The sequence below is a fragment of the Maniola jurtina genome, chromosome 14 (genome assembly GCF_905333055.1).
Source record: "Maniola jurtina chromosome 14, ilManJurt1.1, whole genome shotgun sequence".
NCBI lineage: Eukaryota > Metazoa > Arthropoda > Insecta > Lepidoptera > Nymphalidae > Maniola > Maniola jurtina.
Window position 1 is genome coordinate 8,551,207 of NC_060042.1, and position 18,762 is coordinate 8,569,968.

The 18,762-nt window shown below is 35.0% G+C and overlaps 1 protein-coding gene across 1 annotated transcript; it reads right to left on the reverse strand.

The window, feature by feature from the left end:
• Positions 1 to 51: 51 nt before the first annotated feature.
• On the reverse strand, positions 52 to 3,670 carry LOC123872084. The gene is made up of 3 exons (XM_045916213.1): positions 2,982 to 3,670; positions 2,528 to 2,692; positions 52 to 2,144 (listed from the first exon to the last, which is right to left on the reverse strand). The coding sequence occupies exons 1-3, from the start codon at positions 3,271 to 3,273 to the stop codon at positions 52 to 54; spliced, it is 2,550 nt and encodes an 849-aa protein (XP_045772169.1). The 5' UTR covers positions 3,274 to 3,670.
• Positions 3,671 to 18,762: the final 15,092 nt, after the last annotated feature.

An 18,762-nucleotide genomic window follows, 5' to 3' on the forward strand; every position in this document is an offset into this window, starting at 1 on the left:
TTTTTGTATCAGAAATAATACACTATTGTTAAAAATCTGCAATAAAGAAATTCAATCATCTTCTGTAACATCAATATCATCACCTGAAGCAATAAGGTTCATGTAATATTCGTGGTAAGAGGTAGGGATTGTACCTTTTTTACAAAGATCTTGTAAGTCTTTTAGTTTTTTGGCATCTATTTTTAAGCCACACGTATACAGATTAGCTACTTCAGAGGCTAGTATTTCTTCATTATTTCGAGTTGATTTGAGGCGAATAAATAGTCGTTCAAATTCAATTTGGCTTAACTGAGTTTTGTAATAAATATGCATGGGCTCTTCACGTCTATATTGCAGCCATTTAACAAGAAGCCATTTCATGATTCCATTATCTCCTTTATTTTTATTTGTTATTAATTTTTGGCTGTATGACTTAAAATCAAGAAATTGACTAAATTCCATCTCCTTTACGACGTATGAAGGTCGAGTGGTCTTCGCCGTTCTTGCTACAGTATACCATCCATCTGGGACAAAAATGTTAATCTTTCTACCCCTTGATTCAATGGCAGAGTGAACACTGTCACATTCCATTTCGGAATGTCCAGATTCCATGAACTTTTGGTTTATAATCTTCAGATTTGGAAATGAACAAAGTGCTCTAATGAACATGGCAGAAATGATATGGTTTCTGTTTTGTCCTGAAGCAGTATCAGAGTAAAATGTTACTTCTGTCACCTCTGGTGGTAGTTCAGAAAGAAGATTCCAAATACATGTGGCTATCTCAGATGCTCCTTTTGTACCGTTGGTTTCATGCCACATGTAGTTAATTGCAGTGCCTTTAGCAAGATCATATATGGTAAAGTTATAAGTTTTCAATTTTCTCTTATAATACAGTTGACCAATCTCTAATTGCGGGGTAAGTAAAATTTTTTCTAAATCCATAGTGTAAGCACGAAACGTTGAATCAGTCTTAGCTCTTGCCTTGTCTTCTCTTTTTTGTTCTCTAGCTTCTGTTTTTCTGATTAAATGTAAGTCATAGTTACTTTGTTCCTGGAGTTTCTCTTCTGGTGATTTGTTTTTAAATTGGGCGCAGTAATCACATTGGTCTTTTTTTGGCCTATGAAAGCCATAATTGAACTCAGTAGTAAAAATATGTTTATAATAATAAGATGATACAGGTAATGCTCCGTTCTCTTCACAATACTTGATGTAGTCTTGATACAAGCGATTTTCAGTCAGGCCAGATGGTAGATATTTTCGCATAGAAGAACTTCGGCAGTAGTGAGAGTCTACTACAGGTAAGGACTTGATGTGATCACGGATTATATCCTTACGTTCTTCAGAAATTTTATTTGGTGCAGGGTTCAATCCACGTTTGTCATGCTCAGTAACACCACTATCCATTTTCTTTTTGAGAGCAGTTTCAACTTTTTTAGCTGATATGTCTAAAGTACCAAGAAAAAACATCTTGCATACTTGATAAGCTTTGTTATTTAATGTCAAAAAGTAAACATGAGTATAATTTCTCTTATCGGGAACATCAACTGCCATTGAACTAGAGTCTTTTGACTTGTATCTTCTTTTTGGTAGCTCTTTACGAACTGAGCTGTTTATAAAAGCCCATTTGGCTCTATCTTCTTTTAAAGTCAAAAAGTCTGCAAATATTTTCTGTCTATCATTCAAAGTAAATGTATCATTGCATTTATAATGGCACTTACAGAGTACTTCTTTAACTGCTTTTGCTCTCACTTTTTTACCTGACTGAGAAGTATGTTCTTTACCTTCAAGTCTCAGTATTTTATTTCTGTTTCTCTTCCATGTTTGAGGTTCACATTTCCTTTTTCGTGTCAGGGTATTATTTTCTTGGCTGTTTATGTTTTCCACTGTTTCACTATTACTATTTTCAACCTCTTGAAGATCTTGGCTACTATTTCTTAAATTCTCTTGTTCTCTTTGTACTATTTCAGGTTCACTATCACTGTAATGTGAAGTTTCTGATTCTGGTATATAACATGGATCATTTTCTGAACAATCTGATTGAGCGAAAGGGTCAGAATCTGATAATACTTGTTCAGCATCTACAAAAGAGTAAGCTGGAGTATTATTACGTCTGTTTGAGCTTTTTGTTTCTGGATCAACTGAATCTACATCAATCTGCTGTGCAGCTAGAACAAAACAAAAAATAAAATTATTAATGAAGTATTTATTAACGGAATAACATACATGCATATTATATAAACTCATGACTGTAATCCCTTGTCATTGGTACAACAACTAGCTCAATGTTTAAGAATGAAGTTATAGCAATGCAATAAGCATTAAATTATTAGGATGGAATGGCATGTCAAGTGGAGATAAGTAGCTATCTTTTTGCCCACAAGGACACTACATAAGAAATCTTTATTCCCTTAGTCACCTTAAATAATACTCACAAGAAGATTTGGGGTGGTCTAAAATAAGCTGGAACCACACCAGTATTTCCAAAATTTATTTATTATACTTAAATAATAATAACTTAATAATCACTCAAAGAGAGTAATAATCTCACCAGTAGTAATTACATTCAGATCCATGACAGGGGTTTCACCGTCAAGTTCTTGGCACTGACTAAGTTTCAGGCACAAAGAGTAATGTGTGGCTTCTTGATCACATACTTGAACATGGTCACTTGACTTCTTTGTATCAGGACATTCATAAGAAGCTGCTTCGCTTACTAAAAACAGAAAAACAATCAGTTACCTGTTTAAATTTAAAACTGAACTAAGTATGTAACTACATATATATTTATTTATTTGATGGCATGAAGATACTAGCAGGAACAAGGTGGACGCAGTGAAAATATTATTCTTGAATTATTTGTGGTTTACCTCGAAATTATAAAACTGAGATTCTGATTTTAGAGAATGGTATGTTTTGAAAAAAAAAAGGATGTAAGTAGCTACTAAAAGAAAGGCATAATAACAATTATAAGTTCTAATTACGTAAAGGTCTACGTATCTCACCAGTTGTGATTACATCCAGATCCATGTAGACAGGGGTTTCAATGTAATGTTCTTGGTACTGATCGAGCTGCAGGCACAAATAATTTAAGTCATGCTTGCCGTCTTGATTACATACTTGATCACGATCACTCGAGTTCTTGGAATTGTTTACCATGTTCAATATTAACTTTGAGCGATAATTATTATAGTTGGACATTTTGCCGTCTCGTCTTTTGTTCAATAGATTTAATACAAATCCAAGAAACTTAACAAGCAAAATAGACAACATAAAACAGTAAAATCGCAAACTCATAGCACATAATGCTTATTACAAGGAACGCCGACGCGCGAAATAAGGCATTTTTGACAGATCATGACAGATGTCAAGCCATACATAATGGCGCTTTAAATGCAGAGTTCGTTCAAAAACTAATGATTTATGCGGCTTGACTTTGTTCACTACTGATTACAACCACTGAACTATTTCAAGAAGTTAACTAATCTATGCGGATTGTATTCTTTTTTATAAAAAAAGTAATGTATAGTAGTTCTATTAACATCTTTTCACCTTTTTGATTATTTTTTGTAACTAAACTACAGGCAGTTAGCTCTATTCACCACCGTAAAAATCATATTGTTTTAATTATAATAGAATACTTATCTCATTTTGAACCAAGTTGTGGCTTGACTCTCTTCACCACCAAAGCGACGATATGAGCAAAGAAAATTGAAGTAAAGTGGAGAGTAGGGTGGCTTTGGAAACTTGTATCATCTGTCAGTTAAAGTACGCAATGAAGGTATGAAGGCTACTTCGGATCGTATGACGTGTTTTAATATACTTATAGATTTTTCCACATTGAGTCGTATTTGCACGAATCACGAAAATGAATTGAATACGAATGAGTGCAAAAAACGGCCTAAGCGTGGATTCATGCTATAGCATATGCGGAACAAGCCAGCCACCAACCAAGCCACACGCATCACTACCACGCATCACCACACAAATCCCTAGGCATTGTAAGGTCTACATCTCCTGAGGATGCTCCGCTGTCTAGGCGAAACGTGCGTCGAATGGTGTTGGATTTGTGTGGTGCTGTGTGGTGGTGGTGCGTGTGGCTAGGTTGGTGGCTAGCTTTTCCTACATGTTTATCAGTGGGAGGGCGGAAGGTGCATATCGCTTGCTGCATGTTGCATCATACAGATTTCTTTGGTTTGGCGGATTATAGCAAATTAAGCTTTTGGTTCCTTTGTATGTCATGGACTTCCGCAAACTAACGCCTGCTTCTATACTACATAAATATATCAATCAATAGATCATCAATGTGGCAAATGAGCCACCGAATTCCAGCATAACGTTCTAGTACATTATGTTTGCAACAACTCATATATTATTTAGTTGTAGCATAATGTTACTCGTTCTTATAGCTGCGAGTAGGTCGAGGTAAATATGAGAATTCTCATAATGTAAATATCTTTCAAGGCTTCTCCTGGGGGAGCGGAGAAAATCATTCAGAGACGTGTCTACACTTTTTATAGCCGGAATGAATTATGATGTAAAACATTTATCTCCTTTTGGGAATATTTCAGTCGCTTTTGCCGTATGAATTATTTATTGTTACAATAATGAATTATCTGGTAATTTGATATTATTTTCCTTGTCAATTTTCGGTCTTTCGGTCCTACGAGATTTTTATCAATCTAAATCGCATTGACGTAATTGTTGGCATCATTTGCTAAGTAAGTTTATAGTTTTACCAACTCTTGCTACTGGAAATGGACATAGAATACTTTTACCCCGGAACAACAGAGGTTCCCATGGGATTTTTAATAACCTAAATCCACACGGACAAAGTGACGGGAATCATCTAGTATAGTTAATATAAAAAGAAAAACTGATTGACGTAACAATTGTATCACAATGTACATTGTACGGTCGGCTTCAGAATTCGAGTAGCAATTCCGCGAAACTATTGCATCAAAAACCTGTCGCACTTATGATCTTTTTTCTATAAGTGCCACACACACCTAGCGTATGTGCATAACCATGCCACGAATATGATCATTAAGGTGCTAAACGACTTACGGCCTTTGACTGTACATCTCAAAGCACATACAGGCCTGGAAACTTGAGATTTTGCATCTAAGTTCTGCCTATAAACGTTCACCAAGACAGAATTTTGAAATATTCCAACAGTATTTTTACAAACCCAAGCTAGTTGGATAATAAAATATACCTACTCGTTTGCTGCACCTAAGCTGCAGTATATGTTCGTCGCGTGCACACAGTACCTACGTATCAATAAAACCAGTGACCACGATATGGAATTTCCTTTATTACCCTCTTAATTACCACGAACACCAGCCTAACGTCACACATAAACCTCTCATGCATTTACGTCCATTTACTTTACTAAGTCCATTTACAAGGTCTACGTATGAACATTTCCATATGTCTACCCCGATCCAAAGGCATGATTGCATGAGGTTATCACTAAAGCACGTAATTCGAGTTCCGCAGAGCCATACTGAGGCAATATTACATATTCAAGTTGTGGTTATACTGTACGGAGTACCCACAGAATACCTAATATCTTTGACTGGATTGTACTGGTTTTAGTTGCTTTAGCACATTAGTTGGGTTTCTGTATTATGCATAATATTGTACAAGTTGATATGATTGCTATATGCGAAGGATTGATTAGTTTGCGGCAGACAGCGGCAGATGAAAAGCAGTTAGGGTTGGAATCTGGATTATATTATAGTAAGTTTAATGAGAGCCACAGACAAAAGGAATGGAATAAAAATGACCTACACTTAGTGTAGCTTTTAACTCAAAGTTTTTCTACTTGGCAAATTGACCAAGGGAATAATAGAAATTTGACACCATGTTGACAGATGTCTCATCATTAGTTTCGAGCTCGCTCCTAAAATGGCGATATAGTTAGTCAAGAATGAGAACTCACACGCCATTTTAACTATATATCAACTGTTATGTCAAAAGTACTGTTCGCTTTTAAAATAAGGACTAAAACCGTACTTTTGACATGACAGTTGACACATAAATTTAATGGGAACTCATTTTGTATGCATTATATTCAAGTTGTATCAAAAACCGATCAGCCATTGCAATTCAAATGTACTTGTCGCTATTGCTGGATGGCATATCCAGGTGAGTTCAAATGCCATATTTGGTAGTTAAAGATCTGAATTTATTATATTTTCTGCAACATGTGCATGTGCTGTGGGTATAAACAATGATTTAACAAATAATTGAATAAAGTTGTTAACGCGACATTTGCGCTTGAAAGTACATTATGAAAGGTCCAAATTAGTAAAGCGAACAACAGCGGGATACGGAAGTCTCTGAAAGTTTAATATTTATGTCCTCTGCGGTTTGGGCTGGAAGTAGTAAATTAGAATCTGTATTTCCTCGGACGAGCATTATATTTACGTGCATTGCATTAAATTACGTATTTTTTTAATACGACATACTATTATAATCGTCGGATTTGCGTCGCAGCCAATCCGCACTTGGCCAGCGTGGTAGACTATGGCCAAACCCTTCTCATTCTGAAAAGACTTCTTACACTATCTAAGATACACTTAAAATCCATTCCATAAAGTCTTGGTAACATCATGGTAACTTATTATGTCGTGAGCATTAATTACTCTTTTTGAATTCATAATGATCATGATTTTAAATCTAAATATATAAAAAGAAAAGCTGACTGACTGACTGCCTAATCTATATATCTAAATAACCCATAGCTTTTAAACTACTGGACGGATCGGGGTGAAATTTGGCATGCAGATTTTTGAAAATTCACCCTTAAGGGGTAAAATAGGAATTTGAAATTTGTTCAAGCTAGTTAAAGATAAGTGTACATAACAAATTTGTTTTATCACAACCGAAGTAGAATTAAGATCTTATCCATTAATTGACGTTTAACTAAAATAATTTCGATGAAGCAAAATGATAGAGCGACTGCCATTTGCGTATCTCGCATGTGAAATATTTCCATTGATCTTGTTTACTTGATGTCGTAATCCGTACCGAGCGTAGCGCGAAATTCACGTTTTTCCGCCACAGTGAACGCGATTATGTAAATAAAAACATCGCGGGCAAAAAAACAGCAAAAAATCATAATCATCTCACAGTCCAGAGGGCAGATGACGCCTGCGACTTCATTCACGTTAATTTAGGTTTTTTGAAAACCCCGTGCAAACTTTTTGTTTTCAGGAATTGAAGTAGCCTATGTCCATCTCCAGGATGCAAGCTATCTCTCCTCTTAATTTCGTCCAAATTGATTGAACAAGCCCCTTCGGCCGCCTCCGTAACCAGTGCTACGACGTAACCCTACGAGTACGTGGAAAGAATAATTTGTCTTACTACGAAAGTTGAAACCAGTTACGAAAAGGAAGCAGCCACTGACATTCAGACAGATACTGTTTTGCATTTATAATAATTAACTACTACTAGATAATGTCCGCGACTTCGTCTGCGTGAATATAGGTTTTCTAACATGTCGCGGGAACTCTTTGATTTTCCATGATAAAAAGTAATCTATGGCTGTCTCCAGGATGCAAGCTGTCTGTCAACTTTTCGGGGTTAGGTGCGTTTCAAGTACTTAATTAAAATATATCATTTGGTTTTAACTTTTAACCCTTTGGAGATAAGAAAATATGCGCTAGTATGAACTAGCACCTACTAGGTAGGACTTACTCAAAGTTTAGTTACGGCTTAATTTCCCATACAACGCACATGATTAATGTCTATTTCAACCGCGACTAAAGTTTTGGTAAGACCGTTGTCTAATCTTATAGTCTATTTTATTCAATAAGCAGCGTAATTCAGACAATAATAAGAAATGGTCTAAACCAAGGTTATCTGTCTCATAAAACCTATTGTACATTCCTAACAGCGTATTGTTCTCATAATAATCTTTTTCCGCGAACAATAAGTACCTATTCCCGCTCGAGGGGTAGGAGCACGCTCGCTAAAATACAATACAAACATGAATTCGCTCTCCCGTAAAATAACAACAAAACAATGGAATGAAATAAATGTTAGCATGAGAAATGAAGATGGAGCGAGATGATGAAGTGACTGCCATTTGCGTGGAATGAAAAATATTCACCGTGATCTTGTTTACATTGACAGGTTTCTGTCATGAATTAGGCATTACAAATGTCGTTTTTATGTTATTTTCGCGCAAAAATAAATCAAGAATGCCCCTTGAATATTTTGTGGAAACCATTCCTTATCAATCCTTGTCTTTTACACACAGTTTCAATATTCAACCTATCTGGCCTATCTGTAGTTGTTTAGTTACCTAGCAACGTTGTTATTTGTTAAAATTGATTGTTTTTTTTGCCAAGAATCAACGTTCCCAAGTAATTAATGTATGAATGAATTTTGATTACTACAGCACAAAATTGGTATAGAAAAACACATACAAAGCAAGACAAAAATATAGGCAATAAGTAACTTATATTGGAACCGATATGGAATCCAACGCTAGACAGGGATCCATTTACACGAGAGAATGTCTGTGATGTAGACTGAGAACCTGCACCAATAAAAAGCTTAGGTAACTACAGTGGATATGAAAATCCCTAGTTTAAACATACACTTTGCTATACATTCTAGTATTCTCCTTCTCTACATCGTAATGCATCGTCGTTGAGGGTCGTGACATTCCGTTAAATCTCATTAAACACATAATAATGCAGTGGGGACCCAAATTGTTCTGAATACGGCTCAAATATAGTACGCGACAGATCTAGATGGCAATCGGGATATGAGACGGAGGGACACCCACACAGCCCATCTCGACGTGTCGTGTACTATACTCGTTTGTCTCCAGGGTCAGTTACCCGTTTTTTTCATGAGTAGGCAGTCACCAGATGTTAGTGATTAGTGATGACCTTCCGCCGCCCATGAACATTTGTACCACCAGAGGAACCACCGATGCGCAGCTGACTCATTCAGTAACAGACAGGTCAACAGTTGAATGGATAAGGCGCATCGAAGTATATGGATTAGCCTTTTACATACAATTCCGTCCGCAAAAATATGCTTAAATCTTACGTCATCGTCATTGACAAAGTCAATAGACTTTTGCAAATTCTATTGACTTTTTGAGCGCGTTTTTTATCTTCGAAGGGCCTATCCATATACATATAAGGCGTTATCACAATCAGGTAGCAGCTGCCAATCCAGAGCAATCTTTGTGAAAAAGTAAGTAACTTAAAGAAGACAGAGCGCTAAAGTTTGTATGGAAAATAAATACTTGCCTACGCACTGGTCCATGCGTTGATCAACTCATCGAAACTTGTTACATAATTTTTTATTGTACGGGTGAAACTAAGTAGCGAAACGTTGTATTGATATTGGGGAAATGATTATTACTTAGCGAATTACATCGGAGCGTGTCTTCCAGATACTTAAAATGTATTGCCAATTTTGGGGAAATTGCTTTAACGTGCCTGAGATTGTGCGTATATCCTGTTGAAGATTTTTTATGTCCTTGCTAATATTTATGCATAAAGGGGTGTGTGAAATGTGATAAAAGCTTGCTTAGGATATTTTTTGTCGGATCATTTTCATAACTTTACCTTAACTTAGCTTTACTTACGAAATATAGGTACACAGTGCAGATTTTCATATACCTACCTACTTAGGTAAGTATTTTTCAGAAAACATAATTTACATCACACTAGCTGATGCCCGCAGCTTCGCCCGCGTGGATTTAGGTTTTTAGAAATCCCGTGGGAACTCTTTAATTTTCTGGGATAAAAAGTAGCCTATGTGCTAATCCAGGATGTTATCTCTCTCCATTCCAAATTTCAGCCAAATCCGTTCAGAAGTTTTTGCGTGAAGGAGTAACAAACATACACACACACACACATACAAACTTTCGCCTTTATAATATTAGTGTGATTTAATTACCAGTTTTAGTGTGAGGCACTGCCTGCTTATGATAAAAATAGTGCGTTAAATGTGTTTCGGAGAGTGTGTGATGTTGCTTGCTGGTTGTGCTTTATTGCTTAATTTATTTTCTTATGTTTTAATGTGTAGAAGGTATCTAGTGAATGCCGAGTGGGCCGGGCGATCCATAGTGTATTGTACATGCTCTACGTTGTACCATTACAGATTTATCCCGTTAAGCGGATTTTAGCGAAATAAGAGGATTAAACCAAAATCAGCTTATTGTTCCTTTTGTGTCATGGACGTAAAGTGAAGTCACCGTTTTAAGTAATTTGGAATTAAGATTACATTAAGTTAATATAAGTTTAGCTTACTTAATTAGTGCAGATTTCCGTGTACATGCATTAGTGTCCAACGTCAATATACTGGACTCTATCACATAATATCTTCGTTATAGAATAATAATGTATAGAAGGACCGCTGGTGCCGACACCACCGCTAAAGCCACTGCTGCGGCTGTCGCTGACGCCACCGTTGCCACCGCTACCCCCACCACTAATGATTAGTTATTGTATTGATTACGTAAATATTCAACGATAGAACATAGTCGTGCAAAAAAAATGTTTCGCCTAAGGGGGAACCACCCGTGACTGAATTCTCCCGGATCGTAGGTAAAACAGTTCTTCTGTACTTATTTTTGTGCCTAAGTAACTAAAAATTCAGCAACAAAATCCTCTTATCGCCCCGAGGCAGTTTGAGATTGGAAATTCAATTAATATTTACTTACCTTGGTTTTTAAATAAAGAAAACCAATCCGTTATTTTCATACCAACAATTTTATGCCCAAAGAAAGTTGTGTTTAAAAAAAAATTGGGTGGATAGAAAGCTCTTTCGAAATTAAAAGACTTACGTACCTACCAGTTCTTACAAATCAATTAGTTTTAAATATTAAATTTTTCTAGAAGCAGCCTGAAAAAACTGTTTTATTTATCAGGTTTTATTTAAATATCAGTATAACTTTTGTTATGTAAACTAGCAATCATAATCTTGAAACTATAATTCGATACATTTTATAATCTCTGATTAAATCTGCATTGCTTTGGGAAGGGAGGATAAATAAATAATTAATTCTCTTATTTCTACGGTTACCTAATTGGTAGAACCAAAATTTTACCTTTGATCTGGAGGTATGAATATTAACTTATGATACCTACTTTGCTTGTTTGTCAAAGTTTAAAGCTAACGTAACTTTAACCGCCTGTCATGCAATTAGGCCAGTCTAAAACTTTTTAAGGGCCGCATATTACGTTGTAACGAGTAGGTACGGCATACATTATGCATGGGTACAAAATCGGAAAAGAGAATCCGTGAAAGTGTTCCACCACAACCCTACTTGGGACGGTGAAATAAGGGTAGCTTTTAGATATTTCATTACACCTTTTGTTATCAGCTACGTGGAAGACCCACGTCCAAACTTTACGCATCTGTAACAAGCAGTCGACTGATTTCAGGGTATCGTATAAATAAGCAAGCACTTATGTGTTGTTTTAGGACTAATGAGCCAGAACTCTATATATTTTATCTAACAGAATTTATTTTTGACCAGTATTCTGAAAATTTTTAAATTTTTGTAGAAAATGCTACAATTTTGTAAAGCTTGGATAATACAGACACTACAAAGTGACAAATCAAATTCTTTTGAACAAATGAAGATTAATAAATTTATATTAAAATAATGTTTATGTCAGCCTAAAACTAAAGCCACAGGGTTTCTGAAATCCAAACGTGTCCTTGTCTTTGAACAAGCCCATAACAAACTCAGCTATCTTTCTTACGATCACCATCACACAAAACTTTATAAGATATAATATTATGATATTCAAGATTTATTGTCTTTTAAATTACCTTTTGCATGTTAGTGATAACTCCTCAAACCCTCAATATTATTATTTTACAAAACACTCGATCAAGCGATCGAATACGAGAATAATGAATTTTGTCTCTTCCAGTCACAGTGTCAATCTTACTCTGTGATTTTTTGAAACAACTGGTTTTGAAATAGACCACAGCACCTACCATACCTACAGTTGTAAATTGTTTCACCGCAGCTTTTGTCATAAATACTGAAAACTCTCGTGTATTCTCCCAATGCTCTCACTTATTAAATCACGCAGCTGTTGACTTAAGCCTTTAGGTCCATGTGGGTTATACGCACACTCATCGAATTTTAACGCACGGTCAATCCGTACCAAATTCAAAATATGGCGTAAATTTGTAAAAACTATAATTTAAAAAGTTTTTAATTAAAGCGTAGATGGCGTAGATTGAAATTATTTTGGTTAATTTATTGTTTATCCTTGTCTTACCTTTAAAATCAGTTCTAGCAAAAGTTAAAAAGGTAACAAGACAAAGTTGTGTTTGGGAAAGTAATTCGTAACAGATACAGCCGAAAGTTATCAAAAGGTCTAGTTATCAAAATATCAATACTTTAAATAAATTTCGCACGAATGACTTTTCAAAAAGCTTTTGTCCCTAAATAAATTTGCATTTTGTTTTCTTAGGGCCGATTTTTCAATCGTCAAATAATTTTTATCTGAGCAATAAAGAGGTTTTGACAGTTTTGTATAGGAAATTTGTCAAAACGTCAAATTTATTCTTCAGATACAAGTAATTTGACGATTGAAAAATCGGCTTTATAAAAGCTTTATAACTACATAAATTTTAATTATGTTCGACAGGGACCCATCTCATTCAAACATCAATCGGTACGTCAAAATTCGATGTGCCTGCGTGGACTGCACAACTAAATGGTACTGTTAAAATATCACTAAATCTCTTCACCAAGTCATGTTTATTATTTTGCTATTGTTTACAAAATAAACACTGAACACATTTATTTGCTACATGTTTCGTACGTAAATATCAAAACACAAAGCTAACATTATTATGTACCTACGATATCTACATTTGAATAAATTTATGTTAAGCCAATGTTATGATTATGGCTAGTTTTGTTTACATTTATTATTATATCGACGTGGGACTTAAAACTGGCTTCATGACCTATGTATGCTTAAATTATGTTTAGGCTTGCTCTTTACTGTATTTAAAAAGCTGTTAGGTCCGTGGGTGGTCTCATAATGATTTGGCCCAGCTATGAATTAGTAAAGGAAACGAAATAAAATAATAATAAGTAATAATAAATAATTTTTCTATAATCTCTTTGAATATCAACAACTTTTGACACCTATGAAATAATATCTTTATCGGAGGGAATTATCTCTATTCCTTCATAAAAATATGCTGAATCTTTGATTTCAAAATAACTTAAGATGGCCTCTTGGAGTTCTTCGTCGTTAATATTTTTATCCCATAAGTTCCGATTTGAATTTAAAAAAATAAAATAATCAGTTGGAGCTTTATTTGGACCATGGGGGGTGTCTTTGAAACCGGGCAATATTTTTAGATAGCTTATTTAGATAGCTTATTCCTACCATTTATCGTGTCTCTACTATAACTAATGGTTTTACACTGACGCGTGTTTATTATTAAGAGCGTTGAAGCATGAGCCTGATTCACAAGTTTAGGTATTTACCCGAGGTTGTTTGTTTGTTTCCGTGAACGGACATACTCAGTGCAGTTTAGTTTATAACAAACCGTTTTGATCCTAGACGATTTTCAAACGGATTATTTTTTCAATATTTTTAAGTATGTGGTGTTAGTTTGTCGTTTTTTTCAAAACAGTGATGTTTTTAAAACAGTGTATTGTCTTTATAGATTAAGTACGAGTGAATAAAACTTATAATTGTAGTCAGTACTTAATACTAATCTTTTATATACTTGTGTAAGTATAAGAGAGTCAAGAAATTATACAAAATTCAACTTTCCTTATACATATTTACGAAAATATGGTTCCCTTATCATGCACAGTATAAATAGTTACACCTACTATAATAATTTTCACATATATATTTATAAAAGGCTAAAATAAATGTGAAATCCGTCTAAAATTTAAACAGTCCTAAATATTTAATTTGCAATATTATCAAAAATATAATGCAATGCTAATACTCATAAAGAGATTGAGCATTTTTTTTTTATTTATGGTCCTTTACAATCTTTTCAAATTTTATTGTTAGTACTAAATCGTACTTACCGTAAGCGCAAAACAATGGACAGTACAATGAAAGGGATTAACAGGTACAAAAATGCAGATGTTACACTTGAGTAGGTATTTATTCATCAGAAATAAGTGCATTGCTACACGAGCAAGCTAGGGATACAAAAACAAAATAAGATAAAGTTCAAAACTAAAAGTACAAAAACCCACCTACTACTTTTAAAAACTTCACCGCAGATGATTGATTTATATTTGAATATGTATAAATCATTATAAACATGTATTCGAAATTTTCATAGTAACTGCTATGATTTGATATCAAACTCGATCCATCTATTTCAAGTTTATTTTTTCTTGATATACATTTCTTTTTCATGACATGTGTAGGTAAACCAATTTCAATATACTTTTTGGGTTTTGTAGGTTATATCTCTTACATTCGTCTTGATTATGATAAGTTCTTTTATGACATATCGGAAAATTTTATCACATATGACAATATAGCCTCTAACACACGGAATGGTAAAGCGAAGCCAAAGAGAAATCTCATTTATCAAAATTTAATGTGCAGTTTGGCAGTAATAAGTGAATCGATGAACCAATAAACAAACAAACACGCAACACAACACGTGACAGGTTGTGATGGCAATCAGGGTGGGGACGCCCCGCACACCCACACAATCCCTGGGCTAATCCGGTGCGGGATAGCGCGGGTGACGTGCGGGTGTGCAGAACGTCCCCCGCCTCATACCTCGACTGCCATCTCGACCTGTCACGTACTATACATAGCTGCCGAAAACTCAGTCCTCCCTTAGTTGGATAAAGAACTGTTTTATCCATCCATACTATCCATACTAATATTATAAATGCGAAAGTGTGTGTGTCTGTCTGTCTGTCTGTCTGTCTGCTACGCTTTCACGGCTCAACCGCTGAACCGATTTTAATGAAATTTGGTACCAACTTAGGATATTTTCCGGGAAAGGACATAGGCTACTTTTTATCCCGGAAAAACAAACAGTTCCCCCGGGATAGCACGCTATGTTCCACGCATTTGTCGTTCAATAACGCCGCAACAGAGCTACGGTTTGACGGCATTTTTTGCACAGACATAATTGAAGATATAACAAGTAATACAGACTACTTTTTTTCCAAAATAAACAAACAGTTCCCGAGGGACAGCACGCTATCTTTCACACATTTGTCGTTCAATAACTCCGCAACAGAGCTACAGATTGACGGCATTATTTGCGTTGAAGACATAACAAGTGATACAGACTACTTTTTTCCAAAATAAACAAACAGTTCCCGAGGGACAGCACGCTATCTTTCACACATTTGTCGTTCAATAACTCCGCAACAGAGCTACGGATTGACGGCATTTTTTGCATAGACATAGTTGAAGACCTAGCAAGTTATATAAGCTACTTTTTTCCCGAAAAATATATAAACACTTCCCGCGGGATAGCATACTATTTTTCACGCATTTGTCGTACAATAACGCCGCAACAGAGCTACGGATTGACGCTTTTTTTTTGCAAAAACATAGCTGAGAACCTAATAAGTAATAAATGATACTTTTTCTCCCGAAAAATATGGACACTTCTCGCGGGATAGCATACTATTTTTCACGCATTTGTCGTACAATAACGCCGTAACAGAGCTACGGATTGACGGCATTTTTTGCACAGACATAGTGGAGAATCTAAAAAGTGAAATAAGCTACTTTTCTCTCTAAAAACCAAACAGTTCCTGCAGGATAGCATGCTATCGTTCAGGCATTCGTCATTCAATAACGCCGCAACAGAGTTACGGATGGACGCTTTTTTTTTGCAAAGACATAGCTGAGAAACTTTTAAGTAATAAATGCAACTTTTTCTCCCGAAAAATATTATATGAACACTTCTCGCGGGATAGCATACTGTTTTTCACGCATTTGTCATTCAATAACGCCACAACAGAGCTATGAATTGACGTCATTTTTTTAGGGTTCAAGCAATAACGGAACCCTTATAGGATCACTTTGTTGTCTGTCTGTCTGTCTTTCCGTCGTGTCTGTCAGGAAACCTATAGGGTACTTCCCGTTGACCTAGAATCATGAAATTTGGCAGGTAGGTAGGTCTTACAGCACAAGTACAGGAATAAATCTGAAAACTGCGAATTTAAAAAAAAATGTTTCAATTTTCAAACTAAGGTAACTATACCAAGTGGGGGTATAGTTATGAATCATATGAAAGGGCTTTACCTGTACATTCTAAAACAGGTTTTTATTTATTTTTATGCATAATAGTTTTTGATTTATCGTGCAAAATGTTGGAAAAATAGCCGAGTACGGAACTCTTAGTGCGCGAGTGTGACTCGCACTTGGCCGGTTGTTTTGCATAGGCATAATCGAGGAAAAAGTATTATAGACTACTTTTCCTTTCAAAAAAACAAATAGTTCCCGCAGGATAGCATGCTAAAACACATGATAAAATAACTTAGGCATTGCATAAAATATTGTAACAAACCTCAATTATTATTAAAACCTTGAATCGCGCGAGCGAAGCCGCGGGTGATAGCTAGTTCAAAAATAAAACCATCACAAAGATCCACGAGGGATGACCACGTGCAAATGATAGTAATTATCCTATTGTTTCAGGTGTTATGGTAGAGTGTACAATGTATACAACCAAAATCTAAATACAAAATACCGTACTAATGCTGTAAAAGACAATAAACTAATGCTATTATGCAAATGAAAAAAAAGAAATCATAATGGAATACAAGAAACCGCGCTAATGCCATAAAAGGACGATGAATCATCAAAATTTTATTTAGCGGCTAGGACAAATAGTAAGGCTATTGGGATATAGCCTTGTCAGCCGGTTATAACTGTATAAGCCTTTAAGAATATTTAATTCTGAAAAATTATAATTCTAGTCAATAACTAATTATACAAAATTCAACTTTCCGTTTATTTAAAAAACATGGTTTTCCTTATCACAAACGGTATAATGAAACCTTGAGTATTGATTTTTACATATTTATAAAAGCTCTTGAAATAAATGTGAAACCCATGTAAAATGTAAACAGTTAAAAATTTATTTTTTAGAAATTATTAAAAATATAGATCAATGCCACTGCTCTGATAGGCATTGATCTATTCTCTACCGAAATCGCGTTTTACAATCTTTTCAAATTTTGTAAATTAAATTGTTCCCTTTCAATGAAAGGGAACAATAGATACCAATTGCAGCTATTTGCTCGAGGCAATACTTATTTATTAACTAGCTGATGCCCGCAGCTTCGCCCGCGTGGATTTAGGTTTCTAAAAATCCCGTGGGAACTTTTGATTTTCCAGGACAAAAGTAACCTATCCGTAACAGCCCGTCCCCGGGATGCAACGCATTTCTGTACCACGTAAAAAACATCTAAACGGATGATCCTTTAAAAATTCCGAGGGATCACCAGTATTTAGGAATGCAATTCCTTACAGCATCATATAAACACAATTTAAAAATATACAAAAAGTTTTAATCTATCTTAAATCTAAGATAGCGAGTATTAAAAATACCTAGTATTGAGAAGTGATAGTCGCACTACAATTTCAGGTAAATCGTAAATAATCCGATAACAATTGCTAAGCAAACAAGTGTTACGTCCGTTCTCGGAGAGGCCTCGGCCGATACTAATTTCCTAGTTCAATTTACTATTGCTTGTTGCACGGTTTTGTAGTGTGTTTCAAGATTATTTTTTGGAAACAAATATTAATTAAATTTAAGTTTTTTTTTTCTGTTTATATTGCAAATATGTTCTTCTTTAATGAGTACTTAGTTTTATTTATAAATGAAGAAAAATAACCCACCTAAATGACAGTTTTATGTGTCTGTAGTTTTATGAAATTATGACTTTTTTGTTTGAATTTTTATAATGTAAAAAATGCCAAACGAAAGATTTGGTTCTGTCATCTTATTAGTTCAGGACCTTTTCTTTGGTAAATATATCTCTTTGTGAGAATCGACCAAGTAACTTTTGATGTAGTGAACGTCAAAGATGACACGAAATCTAAAATTCAGTAATAGTCTTTTGGTATTTTAGGCAATAAAAGATAAACTATGAATAAATTGCAAAATGTTGTCTGTCAATTTAATAAATCAGGAAATATTCTACAAAGTAGTATATACACGTTTTACATAAATGCAGTGTTTAATAAAATATAGGGGGGCAAAATGGCTTAAAAATAGCTCATGCCGGTTCAACACTCTTAATATCAGAGAAAACGTACACTACGATGCAGCATAATTATTATGTTATAGCCTGTCGAACAGAGTTATATCAGGCCAGGTAATTATTATGGAACCACATAGTAGAGCTTCTACTCGGTGGACGAACGATCTCAAATTAGTCGCAGGGAGCCGCTTCAAGAGACTTTTGTCCAGCTGTGGGCATCCATTGAGACAACGACGAAACTATACCATAATCTAATATGGTCAATGTTCATGATCCATATATCACATATGGATCATGAACTAAAAAGAAGTGTACCTACCTTATACCTACTCATAAATTAAGAGCTCTCTTTATATTATACGTATCCCCGGCTCTAAAATGTAAGTACGCTTCTGTAGAAATTTAGTATTCTTATTTCATTCGCCGATGCTACTTTCATTTTATTGTAATATTTCGAATGTCCCAATTGATGTAGTATTTCCTTCTGTTTTATGGGTTCAGGCAAATATCAAAATATTCAAGGCTTATCTCAAGGGAAGGAA

Excerpts from the sequence above, each read along its gene's own strand:
- LOC123872084 (XM_045916213.1), bottom strand. The coding sequence starts at position 3,273 with ATGAGTTTGCGATTTTACTGTTTTATGTTGTCTATTTTGCTTGTTAAG. Across the intron at positions 2,693-2,981 it reads TCTGGATGTAATCACAACTG|TAAGCGAAGCAGCTTCTTAT; the intron begins GTGAGATACGTA and ends TTCTGTTTTTAG. Across the intron at positions 2,145-2,527 it reads TCTGAATGTAATTACTACTG|CTGCACAGCAGATTGATGTA; the intron begins GTGAGATTATTA and ends GTTTTGTTCTAG.